We start from the raw sequence: 13149 nt of genomic DNA on the forward strand, positions 1-13149 counted from the left end.
CCCTGGTTGTCCCGCACATGCCTTGTGAGCGCCCTCAAGACGAACTGCTCCATAATCTTCCCCAGCACCAAGGTCAGGCTGACAGGCCTGTAGTTCCCCGGATTCTCCTTCCAGCCCTTCTTGTAGATGGGCGTCACATTGGCAAGCCTCCAGTCATCTGAGATCTCCCCCATTAACCAGGACTGCTGATAAATGATGGAGAGTAGCTTGGTGAGCACTTCCGCCAGCTCCCTCAGTACCCTTGGGTGGATCCCATCCGGCCCTGTAGACCTGTACATGTCTAAGTGGTGTAGCAGGTCGCTAACCATTTCCCCTTGGATTATGGGCCTTCATTCTGCTCACCGTCCCTGTCTTCCAGCTCAGGGGGCTGGGTACCCAGAGAACAACTTGTTTTACTATTAAAGACTGAGGCAAAGAAGGCATTAAGTACCTCAGCCTTTTCCTCATCCTTTGTCATACTATTTCTACCAAGTTTTCTAACCAAAAGTATTTTCATCAGGAGCACTACTCTTGATCTGGTTACTGCTAATGATTTTCCTCATGGACTTAGCTCATAAAAACATAAATTGCTTTATGAATCATAGAATCATAGAAGTTGGAGAAGAAAATGGGTTAAGTCATCTTGCCCTTCTCCCTGACAGTGCAGTATTATTTCTTTTTATAAAAAATTTTGAAAATAAGCATTTATTTAAAGCTGAAGAATGAAAATGCTAAGTTCAAAGAGATTTTAAAAATACATAATGATAGCAGTGGAGGAAGAGCCAGATTCTTAAGTACCTTGGCACTCTCTACAAGCCATGACAATGTGATGAGAAGTATCATCTGGTTAGGCACAGCCAGAAATTCAACAGCAAAAAAAGGGACAATGGTGTAAGTCCTGTGCACGAGTAATTATCATAGTTGTAAATGCAAATCTGGTAGTTACATAGGCAAATATGCTGCTAGGCAAAGACCTGGCCATCACAATAACCGCGACCAAATGTACAATGTAATGTGCAAGAACCCAAAGTCTGCAGGCCTTTGTGCAGAGAGTGAAGTATCACATGTGCACATGTGATAATACACACCATGTTATCGTCACCTATCGTGGCATCTCCACACATCCCAGTGAACCAAAAAGTCTGTGCTTTGCATATTTGCTTTTGGAGCCTTTGGTTTGAGTATTTTTCTGTTTTCCAAAAATGGCTTCAAATCCTGTTTTGTATTACTTTTTGAAGTTTTTTCCCCAAGCATGTCTAGTTGAAGAGGCTGTCCTTTTGCATTAAAAAAAAACAGTTTGAGAACCCATCTAATTCTGGCTCAGAAACTGCTCTTGATCCACATTCTCTGAAGATGAAAGAAAATGTTTCTGTTATTTCTTAAGTTAATCAATCTTAAAGGTTTTTTAGAAAAAGTATTTCTTTGTCCTGTAAAGTTCACTAAAAATCATCCTGGTGTGAAGTTCTGACTTTTGTCTCAGACGGCCTCCATCCTCAGAAATGGCCCCTTACCTTCCAGCATTTTTCACAGAGAATGCAGGCACTCGCTAGAATTCAGATTGTCTGAGAACCATTATAAACATAAAGTAAATTAATCAAAAACTGTTGCTGGAGTTAGTTTTGGACTTCAGAATGTTTTTTCCAGATCTCTGTAAGACAGCAGCATCTAATTTTGTTCCCATTACTGTCTTCCATGGATTTCTTTTGAATTGGGACATCTTAGAAAATAGAAAATCCGTATTTCTGTAATTCCTTTAGCTCAAGTGAGCAAGTGAGTCATGGATCTGTAAGCATGAATGTTCCCAAATATCGATTACTGCAACTAGAAACATTCTAATCTAGCAGTTTTAATTTTGATTCTAGTCTCAATACAAGAAGGCCTATATAATTTTAAATCCCTTCAGTACACAGCATGCATGTTTTGATATGTCTAACTGCAAATCTTGCATGTGAGTTTGTGCAGGTAACAGCCCCGCAATCTATTTTTGTACAGCCTACACATGTAACTGATCTAATTGAATCAATGCAAAACAGGCTACACCCACTGAGCGACAGTATAGAAAAATAAACGTATAGCCCAAACCCACCAGAACTGTCTCAGAATGGAGAATGCACTGGGTACCACTTCTTTTTTCCTTCACAGCCCGTGGTGTATCTCTTCAGGTCAATCCGTATCTCAGTCAAACATATAAAGAGGAGAGGAGATACCAGACTGATCGCAACAGCCACTGCGATTCAGAAACCCTTGGTGAGAAGTCAAACCAAAGGACTTTGCAGCCCACTTACAAATGAAAGGAGCATAATCCCTTCTCCGCTGTGCCATGAATGACTTAGCGATAAAAGGAGCTGTGCATTCCTACTGAGGGGGGAGACTGACCTCCTCTCCTGACACGCATAAAGCCTCCTCCACTATGCAGCTGATTTGCCTGCGACAAAGTGAAATTGTTTACAAGGAAGCTTTTACATACATTTGAGTCGGGAAGATACGTATGTTGCTTCAGTATGTATTATATCTCTACTTCCTTTTTAAAATGTAGAATCTTATTAAATATTAACTATTATACCAACAGAAGAATTGATTTAAAACAGTAGGTATGCCTGCAGGATGATTTTGTTTCTTACCGTTCTAGCTGACTCATACTGAAAAAACTAAAGCTTATTTGTTGTCTGCAAACTATGAACATGCCCAGGTAATTGCATATGCAAATCTGGAACTTGCATATACAAATGTCTTTTTTATGGGCACAGCTGCCTGGTTCACCAAGGATATTTTTCAGGGACAATTCAACCAGAATTTACAAAAAAACCCACCAAACAACCTAAATAAGAAGCCTTACCCTGACAGCAGTATTTGTTTTAAAGTCTAGCCTCAAATCCAAAAAATACAGGCCAGATTTTTCCACTAAATGCATGCAGCATCATGATGCAACTTGGACAAATGAAGGCTTGAGAAGAAAACGCACAGGCAAGGCATGAGTTTTCTAAGCTATTTCAGTGGAAGTTTCAAACCTTTCTTTTCTCCCCTCCTCAGTTAAGCAATCCTGAGCTGCAAGTCTCATTCTCTAGTGGGTGTTTGAATCCTGCTGCTCTCTTCTCCCGGGACAATTCCACTTAAGCAACAGCCAGAAATTCTGCCAAGCGTGCGGGAGGAGTGCAAGAAATTAACCACAGACCTCAATTTACATCAGGGCATTTCGATAAAAATATGAAAATGTCCCATTTGGGCTAGTGACTGAGGTTAACGATTGCCTCTGGTAACAGGCAGCGCATGTGTTGCAGAAGCATCTATACCTGCAGATCTGCTCCACCCTCACTTCACTGCCCTTGCCACCCGAACAAAACAACCGCCTGTGTGAAAGTTGCGGGTATTCCCCTGGAGATATCAAACCATTCATCTCCTCCTTGTACTTAGTTCTTAAAAAAAAGAAAGGAGAAAAAAAGAGGAAAGATTGGCTGTCTGTGAAAATGGGTACTCCTAAGCTATACGACAGCATGAGGTACAGTGAACTCCACAAGGCAGCAACCAGGTGTCCTCTCTCAGGCATTTATTTATTTTTGCAGGGTGGCTGAGCTTGAAAAGTTAGATCGATGACATATTGGTTTCCTATGCTTTAAAATCCTCTTAACATCTGAAAGGCACGACTAGCAAGAAATGATGCTTAAGGTATACGCTGCCCACTTTTTACCAGCATCCCTTCTGTCAGCTTTTGGGTATGATCCAAGTCATCCCTGGGTAGATACTGTAGAAATGCAAGGCAAGTCAATTCTAGATCAGCTGGACACCTGTGAAAAATAAGGCTTCGGGAAGGCATAATTAAAACCATTCGTAGGACAGCCTTGGCTTAAAACATACCCACTGCTCCACATGCATGGGATATTGCTGCGTTTCATGAGGCTGGTGATGAACCCCTATGCTAAACCGTCAACTTGGCCTTCTGCAAATGCTGTCGCTAGCTCACTTACTTCTGGGTTCGCGAGGTCCGTCCACTGTTATCTTGATGGCTCTGTGGTATGTGGCTACTTGTGGCGGATTTGTGAAGACCGTGATAGTCAGTGTGAAGCTTTTCCCTGCAACAGGAAAAAAATGTTACTGAGCGTATGTGTTGAGAAAAGGTGTACTCCTCATTTCAAATAGCACTCGAACACACCAAATGGCACTAAAACACTTTAGCTGTCCGTATCTGAAGATAGATAGATATGTGCCCAGGGAGCGGGGTGTATAACCTCACAACTGCCTGGTGCTGGATGCATTCCCGCTGTGGCAACTGCTCAAAGCTTTTGGAAAAAAAATTAATTTATATTTAAATGATCTACACTTTGTTTGTAAAAAAAGGAGGTTATCCCTAACAGTTAAAGTTTATCTGATCTACATGACTGCTGGTACGTTATCTGTACTTTCTAAAGGGTGCTAGTTCAGAGAGGCTTAGAAATTGTGCCTGACTCTTCCAAAACTGCCACGGGAATCTGATCAACAGCGCTTGTTAAAATTAAAGAGAACTGGGTGCTCAGATCCCCGAGGCAGATTGTAAAATCCCACGCTTTGTGCTTGAAGCTAGCATTAGATCAATTCCATATTGCGAACAAGAACCCTTTAAAAATAATCTGCTACCACAATGCCAAGAAACAAGGGAATGGAAAAAATAAAAAAATGCCTACAGCTTGTCCACAGAGAATTAAAACATTTTATGAAGACATAGCAGAGCAATATGCTTAGTTTCTCTATTATTCAATAAGAAAACTGTGAAGGCCTTTTCAAAATTGTTATGTGCATGCCACGGCTCTAAGTTGGGAAAAGTACTCGTTTTGATGGCTGCTGGGGAGGGTTTCGTATCTCCTTGTGACTGCAATGCCTTCAGATCCTGCTACTCCTGGATTTTCTTTTGGCCAATGTTAAAAAATGCCTGAAGTAAATGCTGGCATTGGCCAAAATTTACTTCAGGCATTTTTTAAATAACAAAAGTAACATTCTGAATCTTTGATAAGACCTCATATATGCATTCATTATGGCTTTGGCCTGGACAACAATAAAAACATTGCCTGTCAGCAGGTTTAGCACAGTTATCTCAGCATCACGGAGGACTCCGATACTGACAGGAATCTTCGTTATCAGTAAGAGACATCAAGGGACATCACCCCAAGTTAGATAACCAGGAACTGTTGTAAGAAAATTGAGATTCTCCTCCTTTGGGCACATGCTGTGCGAGCTTTCCCATACAGATCTGCCTGCTTCATTTTACCAGTTGGCTCCAGCCCTCCTGAGTGCTGAGTTTCTTCCCTTCTAAGACTTCCCATTTTTATTGTTTGCTTCGTTTATCTATATAAATAAATATAAATTTAAATACAAATGTAAATATAAATGCCTGCCTCTAGCAGCAATATTCCCCCCCCCCCAATGCACATTCACTTGCAATTCAATACTTCTCTTAATGCAGTTCCTACTTTGGTGCTAATGGTTTGCATCAGCATCGCGGCGAGCGCACACACACATAGCTGTTACTGGAAACTGTCCTCATCACATCCCTGTGAATTAGGGACGTATTCTCCCCACTCTACAGAGGAGGAACTGTGGGGAGATAAAGTGTCTTGGCCACAATCTCACAGGAAGCCTGTGGCCAGCGATGCTAACCACTTTGGCTGCTGCAACTAAATCCGACTATAATCCTGAATCACAGCCCTGACAAAACAGAAGCCGAAACACAAGCCTTGCAAATCCCAGGCCAGTGTCTTCCCACCTCCACATCCTCGCTAGAAAGCAGTCCCTGAGATCGAAAGAATTGCAACAGAAGCAAAAGTCATTTCAGATCCCTGTCTCGGGGCTTTTGGCCCTCAACTCTTGGGTCCTGCATCTACCCAGACCAAGGGTGGCTGTGTTCTTGACATTCTTTAAATACCAAATTACATGATAAAGCTTCACAGCTTTGTTGCTCTTTCTCCACCAGCACAACAGATCTTTCTATGAGGCATCAGTAATGAAGTTCAATAAACTTCCTTCCAAAAAACTTTATCACCCATAGCGTTAGACTTAACGAATATCAGAGAGGCACCTGTAGATCTTCCTTCTTTCCAAAAATAGTTTCCCCGTATCATTATATACAACACCTAGATCACTAAGACTGAAAGAGACTTTGAAAATATACTTTATTCTCTTTACTATCCTGCATCTTGCTTCCCGTTTGTTGTTTTTTTTGACAAGTGCTGATGCATTAGGCAATGCTGATGCTGTTCTGCTAGCATATGTAGTCAATTTATTTCTTTAGAGGGGTCTTGTGGGTTTTCCAGATAGAAAAGAAATGCAGAAAAAAATGTATAACAATAGTGAAATGTAGTAAAATGTGGCCACATTACCAGTCTACAAGACCAGAGCAAAGAAGAAAAGGGAGGTGAAGTTACTGTCAAGATTTTCCACGGAACAGACTAGATCTCAGAGGCTGTATAAGGTTGTGACACAAGTTGGCAAAAGCAGGAAGATACTTAGCTTCTTTTTGACAGAAGACTATTCATTAACCACATACTGGTTAACCACAGGACTATATAACCATAAACCTATGTGTCACCCATTGCTGCTTACCAATAATTCTGGCTGTGTTTTTTCTCTGGTTATTCAGTTTCATTTACATTTAGCTTTATTAAATGGTTTTATCACTTTTATTCATAGCTTCTACATTATTCACCATTTGTGTGTCTGCTTGACAAAGGTAGATTTAGATTAGAGGCATTGTTAGTGAACATGGATATACCTGTTTTGGGATGGCAGCAGGACTATAAACATCTCCTCCTTGCTTTTATGTATTATGATACAGCCACAATACAGATTTTTATTTTCAGCATACACTTGCATAATACACTTACACACAAGAGCTTGCACATCCACACACACACATACATATGCAACATGCAGCAGACTAAACTGGTGGAATTAATACCAGATTAGTCAGTGGAGACTGCATTCAGACTCCCTAGCACTGGAGCCTATATTAGATGCCATGATTTCTGATGCCTCCTAACTATCGGTAGAAGACCTACACTGAGCATTTAGTGTCTCTGCTCAGCTCAGAAAGGGGTGGGTACCACCAAACCTGAGTCAGACAGCCTAAGTGATGGACTGACCTCTCTAGTGACTGTAAAAATGGACCAAACACCCCAAGAAGGCATTCTGAAACACTGGCCTGGTTTGGATGCCTCTGATAGTCACGATGACAATTTGATGACATCCTAGCAGTCACAGCAAGCCGGCACATAGCCCTCCATTAGCTAACATCAAAATCTGAGACCCTCTGGGTTAAACAGTCCCATAAATCTACAGAAAACCATACACAAATTAGCTTGGGTCTATGATGCATGCCTCAGTATACTGAAGCCAATTGCTGCTGCGTCATCGTGGGAGTCTTTGCCGATGGTGGAAGGGCTGACAGGTGATGTCAACGTCAAGCTGTGCCTTGCTGCGGTACAAGAGTCACTTCAGAGACTGTTGCTCTCTCTGTAACTATCCCTGGCAGTTCCTAATATTAGGCACATAGCACCTCATGAGCACAAGGATTAAATTCTCCAGATGTGGGACAGGGCTCTGCCTTTGGAAACCCTTCCTGCAGACATCAAGCATACCCTCATATGCCTAAGGACAGAGCACAAGACTCACTGCTTCCATCAAGTCTTCCCTCACAACTAGGGTAGCACAAATCGCTTCGTAATATTTATTTTTGCAAGAACATTAAGGTCAGAACCCTTCTAGAAAAAATAATGGAAACAGTGGCATTTCTGGCCAAAATACAATACTGACTTTTGAAATGATACCTAGAGACTCCGCTGATGGGTTTGCTAGAGACTGCACCATCAAAAGTGCCCTCAAGAGTCACTGCTGATTAGACAGCCGGAGTCAGATGGATTCAACGAGTTGTCCCCAGCTCATGACTTTACAGGATTGCTTGTGAGATCCCCTGATGCTGTGCAAAGCTGCAAGAACTTAAGAGGAAGCACAAAGCACAATATTGTCCACCAGCACCTGCTCAGCAATACTGTTCCTGGACCAGCAAAAGGTGAAGATCAGCCTCCAAGACCCAAGCATCTGAAGGTGTTGTGCCCGTGCTCTACACTGCAATATGGGAACTTGAAGTCTGCATTCAGTCTGCATCCCATCTGACAGAGACTGGAAGCAAAATGACCAGTGAGCTCACATCTAGCATGATGAGAGATTATTTAAGTGGTCCCCCAGAGCAGCACTGAAGTGCTCTAGAGGGAGCAATAGGTTTGTAAGCTATGGGAATGTTTGAGAGGAACCAAGGGGGAAAAAAGGAATCCCAAGTGACAACATGGTCACATGAAGCTTCTGTGTGCTGCTTTAGTCATCCCTGAGCAGTGTCATGACCAGATGGGTCTGGGGGTGGGAAGGCACACTCAAAATATAAGTGGCTGCATGGGCAGATGCAATGGGGAATAAGAACAGATGCTTTAAGGAAGAGAGGCCACATCTTGGACCTACCACTTCATTTCAATCCACCTCTTTCTCAGGCAAACAAAGACGTTGATTCCATTGATGAAGGTTCATCCAAATAAGGACAGAAAAAAATGGAGTTAAAGCTTCAGAAGTTTGTCCGTGGTGGTGGAGGAGGAAAGGGAGGCCAACAGATGATGTGGTTACAATTACTATCTCTTGCTTTTGGGATTTATTCTGATGATCACAGATGTGTCATTAGAGTTGGGGTTTTTTAAATTGTTACAGTAAATTATTAGATAAAAAGAAGAAGAAAAAAGGGAAAGGAGCCAAGAATGCTTGTGCTGACAAGGACAAAAGGTATAGATGGAAAAATATGAAATGTAATACACAAATGCAATACAAATTATATTACAGACATTTCTATTGTATTAGTGAGAGACTTCCAGGTTCTAGTAAGAAAGATTATGATACTTTTTTTTTTTTGTATCCAGCTTCTACTTTTTAGTGCTTATGTACTTACTTTTATTAAACCATGCTAAATGATCAATTTTATACATCTTTACAATTTCTCACAACATCTTCCTGGGTATCTGCCAAAGTGAAGACGTCTACTGCATTTTGATAACATATCTGGCTGTATCTCTGGGCAGGATGCAATACACACATGCTCGCATATTCATTCTCAAACATCAACTATTATACACTGGGGCCAAATTTTGCTATTCCTATCACTTAAGGCGCTGAACACTCCGACTGTAAGCAATAGCACTAGAAGGGCCAACATAATTTGACCCTTCATTACTTAACTGCTGCTCGTCATACGAGTGAAATATTTTTGTAGGTCTTCAAGTTGCATGTCCAATTGCAAAAAACCTGCACAAGTCCAAATTCTGTGCTCAGATGGTGACTCTTTTCTCCTGCCCCCGGTGACAGTTTCACACAGTCAGAATATAACTTTGCCTGTTATGTATGGTCCAATGGCTATTTCATCAGAAAAAAGCTGCAGCTGAAGTAAGTGGCATCAAAAAAAACCACGATTTGTTTACCATCAGCACTGCAGATACCACTGAATTTAAATACGAGAAAAAACTGTTATTCACCTCATCCACTACCACGCTGTAAATGGTTTACAAATTCTGACCACCACAGACCAACGGTCCAAACAGATAAATGCGAACATGGGGAGATGTCAGCAAATTGGGGTGATTGCTCAAAGAAATGCAAGAACTGCCCATGCACATCAGTTGCACGGGCAATAGATCTGCTTGTGTATTGATATGGATGTTTTGCGGGTGTCAGGTTGGACATTTGGGAAATACACCCACTTGCCTCCTGCCAAACCAGCCTGAGTCAGCATAAAGGTATACTTTTGAACATTTCTGTCAAGTGTCTCACTCCAGGAAGTTCTTATATCTGTGTTTACATAGCACCTACTTACCCAGAATGAAATCTCCATCGCACTAAATCAATAGGTGTTTTGTTCTGGATTTATATGGGGCCAAGTTGTCATGCAAATGGCCAAAAGTGTCCCTGCTGCAAACTTGGACCCAGCAACTATTGAAACTAAACCAAACTATTGAATTTGCTTTGCAATAAGTTGTGGAAAAGCAACTTGCTGCTGCGGGAGTGTGGCTGGCGCTGGCCTCTCCCCTTCCCTTTCTTTCCCAGCGCCCTGCAGCGCTACCGAGTGCTTGATCAAGACGTGCACTTCGGGCTCTTTTCCTCCCTGCCCATTCTCTGAGCTTTTTCTCCACTAACAAGTCAAATGCTGTGGTGGAGAGCAGCAGAGCCGCCTGTCTCTCCTGCTGCAGCTCTGGGGACTTCCGGAGCTAGAAGGCTAGAAGAAGTTTGTGTCCAGGATGGAACCGTCTCAAGGCATTATTTTGGTGAAGCGTATGTACATTTAACCTAAGGCGACACAGGGACTACATTAAGCAACCAAAATTACATAACTGAAATCAAGTAACATTAATAGAGATGCTGTCAACCTAAGCAGGCACTAACATTGAATTTTACCTTAAGCCCATTATCTGGGTGATAAGGACAGTCCCTGACACTCTTCTGGAAATTGTCCCTGACAATCTTCTTATTTCATAAGTCAAAAACATAACCCTAAGTCTACAAGCTGCGGACATGAAATATTTAAGCAAACAGATGCAGAAGCTGGTTCTGCACTTGGTATAACTTATAGCTGTTCAAATAAAGCTGACTCAGGCCCTCAGCAGCTATTCCAGCAGACACGTATTGGTGATTCACAGCAATGTTTTGTGCAGCCCCTTGTCATCAGGTGTACCAGGCATGCTACAAGACCTGACCCCTACACTACACGTTTCCCCTTGCACTGGAGAATGCCCACACAGGTAGCAGGTCCTAAAGTCGCTTTTCCCCTGCTTTGCTGTGCTACAGTGGTACCAGCATTCAAATCCCTTTCCTCAGACAAAAAAGGAGAACATCTTCCTGCTGGAATAAACAAAAAATACCAGCAACCAGCATCCCAGAAATGTGTCACCGTCAATTCAAAGATCACATATTTGCTTGAATGCTGCTTTTTATCCATTACTGTAGCAACTAACACTTTCAGTATTTGATCTGAAGCCCTCAGAAGAGTGATTCTCCCTTGCACAGACAGGGATCGCTCACATTCTCAAGAGTTGCAAGGGTGGGACTCAGCTCACTAAAACAGCCACAATTTTTCTCTCTTTTTTTGGCCAGATGTTTACATTTTAATTTGACAAGAGTTTGTGTGCAGCCAGTTTCACTTCTGCGCTGATGAGCGGTTTCACTTCCCAGTCCCATGTGCTGTCATGATGATACCGTCCACCGCCTCCTCCAGCCTTGCAGGGGCCTCTGCGCTAATCCTTTCCCTGACAGCCTGACAATGTGTGTAAAAGTGCAGCCGCCACTGCCGCTGCCACTCCGCTGTTTGCCTGCGAGGCACCTGATGGCCCTTCTCTGCTTAAGAAACTTAGATTTGAAATGCGCTCATTTGAAATGTTCATGTCTAAAATGTTAGACGCAAGGCATCAGTCTCAGTTGGATTCCTCTGGGTTCTGTCCCTCAGGTTACTATTTCTGCTACCTTCATGTTATTTTTCCTGTGAATGTGCTTCAGCAGAGATGCCACAAAAGCACAATTTATTCTGTTTAGAGCAAAAAAAACCTGTGGCTGTTGAATAGCAGGAGATACGAGGTGTGGGTACTAAATGGTCATGGCCATTTATCAGGAAGGAAGCTGCAGCAGAAGACAGGTAGGAGAATAACTCTGAGCTTACTGGAAAGGACATAAATGAACTAACTGAGGAGAAGAGGCAAGAAGAGGTCAAGAAATTTGGGACCAAGGTGGCAAGAAGGAGGTCTCTGAAGACAGGGTGTCCTACAATAGTCAGCTTAGGGTGACACCCAGTAGTTAATGTAGACATTATTCACTTTTGTATGCCAACATCAACAATCCACAAACACACAAAACCACCAGGAATCCCCCTATGTTGTGATGCTGTCTAATTTCAGAAGAGAGACTGTTTCAAGCTGTGGTAGGAATTTGGCTGGCAGGAACATTATTTGTACTTTAGCATCTTTAGGTCTAAAGTCCTATGCAAATACCAGCTTTTGGGCTTTATGATGGAGGTGGTTTATGTATATGTGTGTGTGAGTGTGTGCACCAGAATTACAACAATGTTTGACAATATAAAAAAAAAAATGGTTTTCCATTCTGTTCTGAAAGACAACCCAAGTGACCTGTTTTAACTGAATTTTTGCCTTCTTAGACTGAAAGCCTGCAGATCAAGTTTGCAAAATGGATTAAAGCATTAAAAGACTGGGATGGGGGGGAAGACCTTTTAATGGAAAAGCCAAGCAGCCTCTAACTATAAGTGGAGTTGCTGCAGTAACCACTATAAAGTTCTTATGAACTTGGGTGGGGACAATAATTACAGCACAGGAAGAATGAGATGCTATGGGGTGCCCGGCCTCTGCAGTGGAGTGGCAGCACAAGGAGATTACAGTTTGAGTCTTCAAACGCAATGCTTACTGTTAAAATATTTTTAAGACTTGAAATGTATATACACAATTTATACAAACGTACATGTCACTAATGTTTCAACACAGATTTTGAGAGGGTGGAATTATTTTTTCCCCAAAGATGACTCTAATGGAAATCTCTGGTGCTCCTATGAGTGGGCTACCCCAAAACCTGAACCTCTGCTTTCAAGCTGTGACCTACTACATATCAGGGAATTCTAATGTTTTTTTTCCCAGTGCAATATCATTTTAGTTTTAAATGAAGTGCTTCTCTATACTGCAGCCTGGGCTGTTTGTGAATAAGTGTTCAGAAATGACTTAGCCTCCACGAAGTGCATCCAGCTCTAGGGTAGAACGAAGAAACGATCATTCAGCAGACTGCTGTGTCACTGCTGAATGGTTCGGAGAAAGGGAAAAACAGCAGCAGGAACACCAGATGGAAGGGACAGTTCAAAATAAAATGGCTTAAATGCAAAGCTACTACCTTTTCACAGAAAATGCTTTGGGATCGTTAAGCCTAATAATAGCCCTTAACCCAGCTAAAATTTCAAACCATTAATAAGCTTTTTGAGGTAGAAATTATCACCCACACTTTATAGGCGATGAGAGATACATGAAAAGGTTAAGGCCCAGATTCACAAGAGGATTTAGCTGCCTGAAGTGGGATTCAGGTTTGATTTAAATGCTTAAGTCCAAAATTACACCCCTTCCCCATGCCCTGCCC

At 42.1% G+C, this 13149-nt stretch overlaps 1 protein-coding gene across 1 annotated transcript in view; it reads right to left on the bottom strand.

Moving 5' to 3' along the window:
* Window positions 1–13149, bottom strand: part of RUNX1 (runt-related transcription factor 1) — a 183361-nt gene that overhangs the window by 47542 nt on the left and 122670 nt on the right. Inside the window, exon 3 of the mRNA XM_009328026.1 lies at window positions 3942–4046. Coding sequence (XP_009326301.1) covers window positions 3942–4046 — 105 coding nt within the window. The remainder of the gene's footprint in view (window positions 1–3941; window positions 4047–13149) is intronic.

The sequence above is a fragment of the Pygoscelis adeliae genome, unplaced genomic scaffold, assembly GCF_000699105.1.
Source record: "Pygoscelis adeliae isolate BGI_AS28 unplaced genomic scaffold, ASM69910v1 Scaffold154, whole genome shotgun sequence".
In the NCBI taxonomy this organism is placed as follows: Eukaryota; Metazoa; Chordata; class Aves; order Sphenisciformes; family Spheniscidae; genus Pygoscelis; species Pygoscelis adeliae.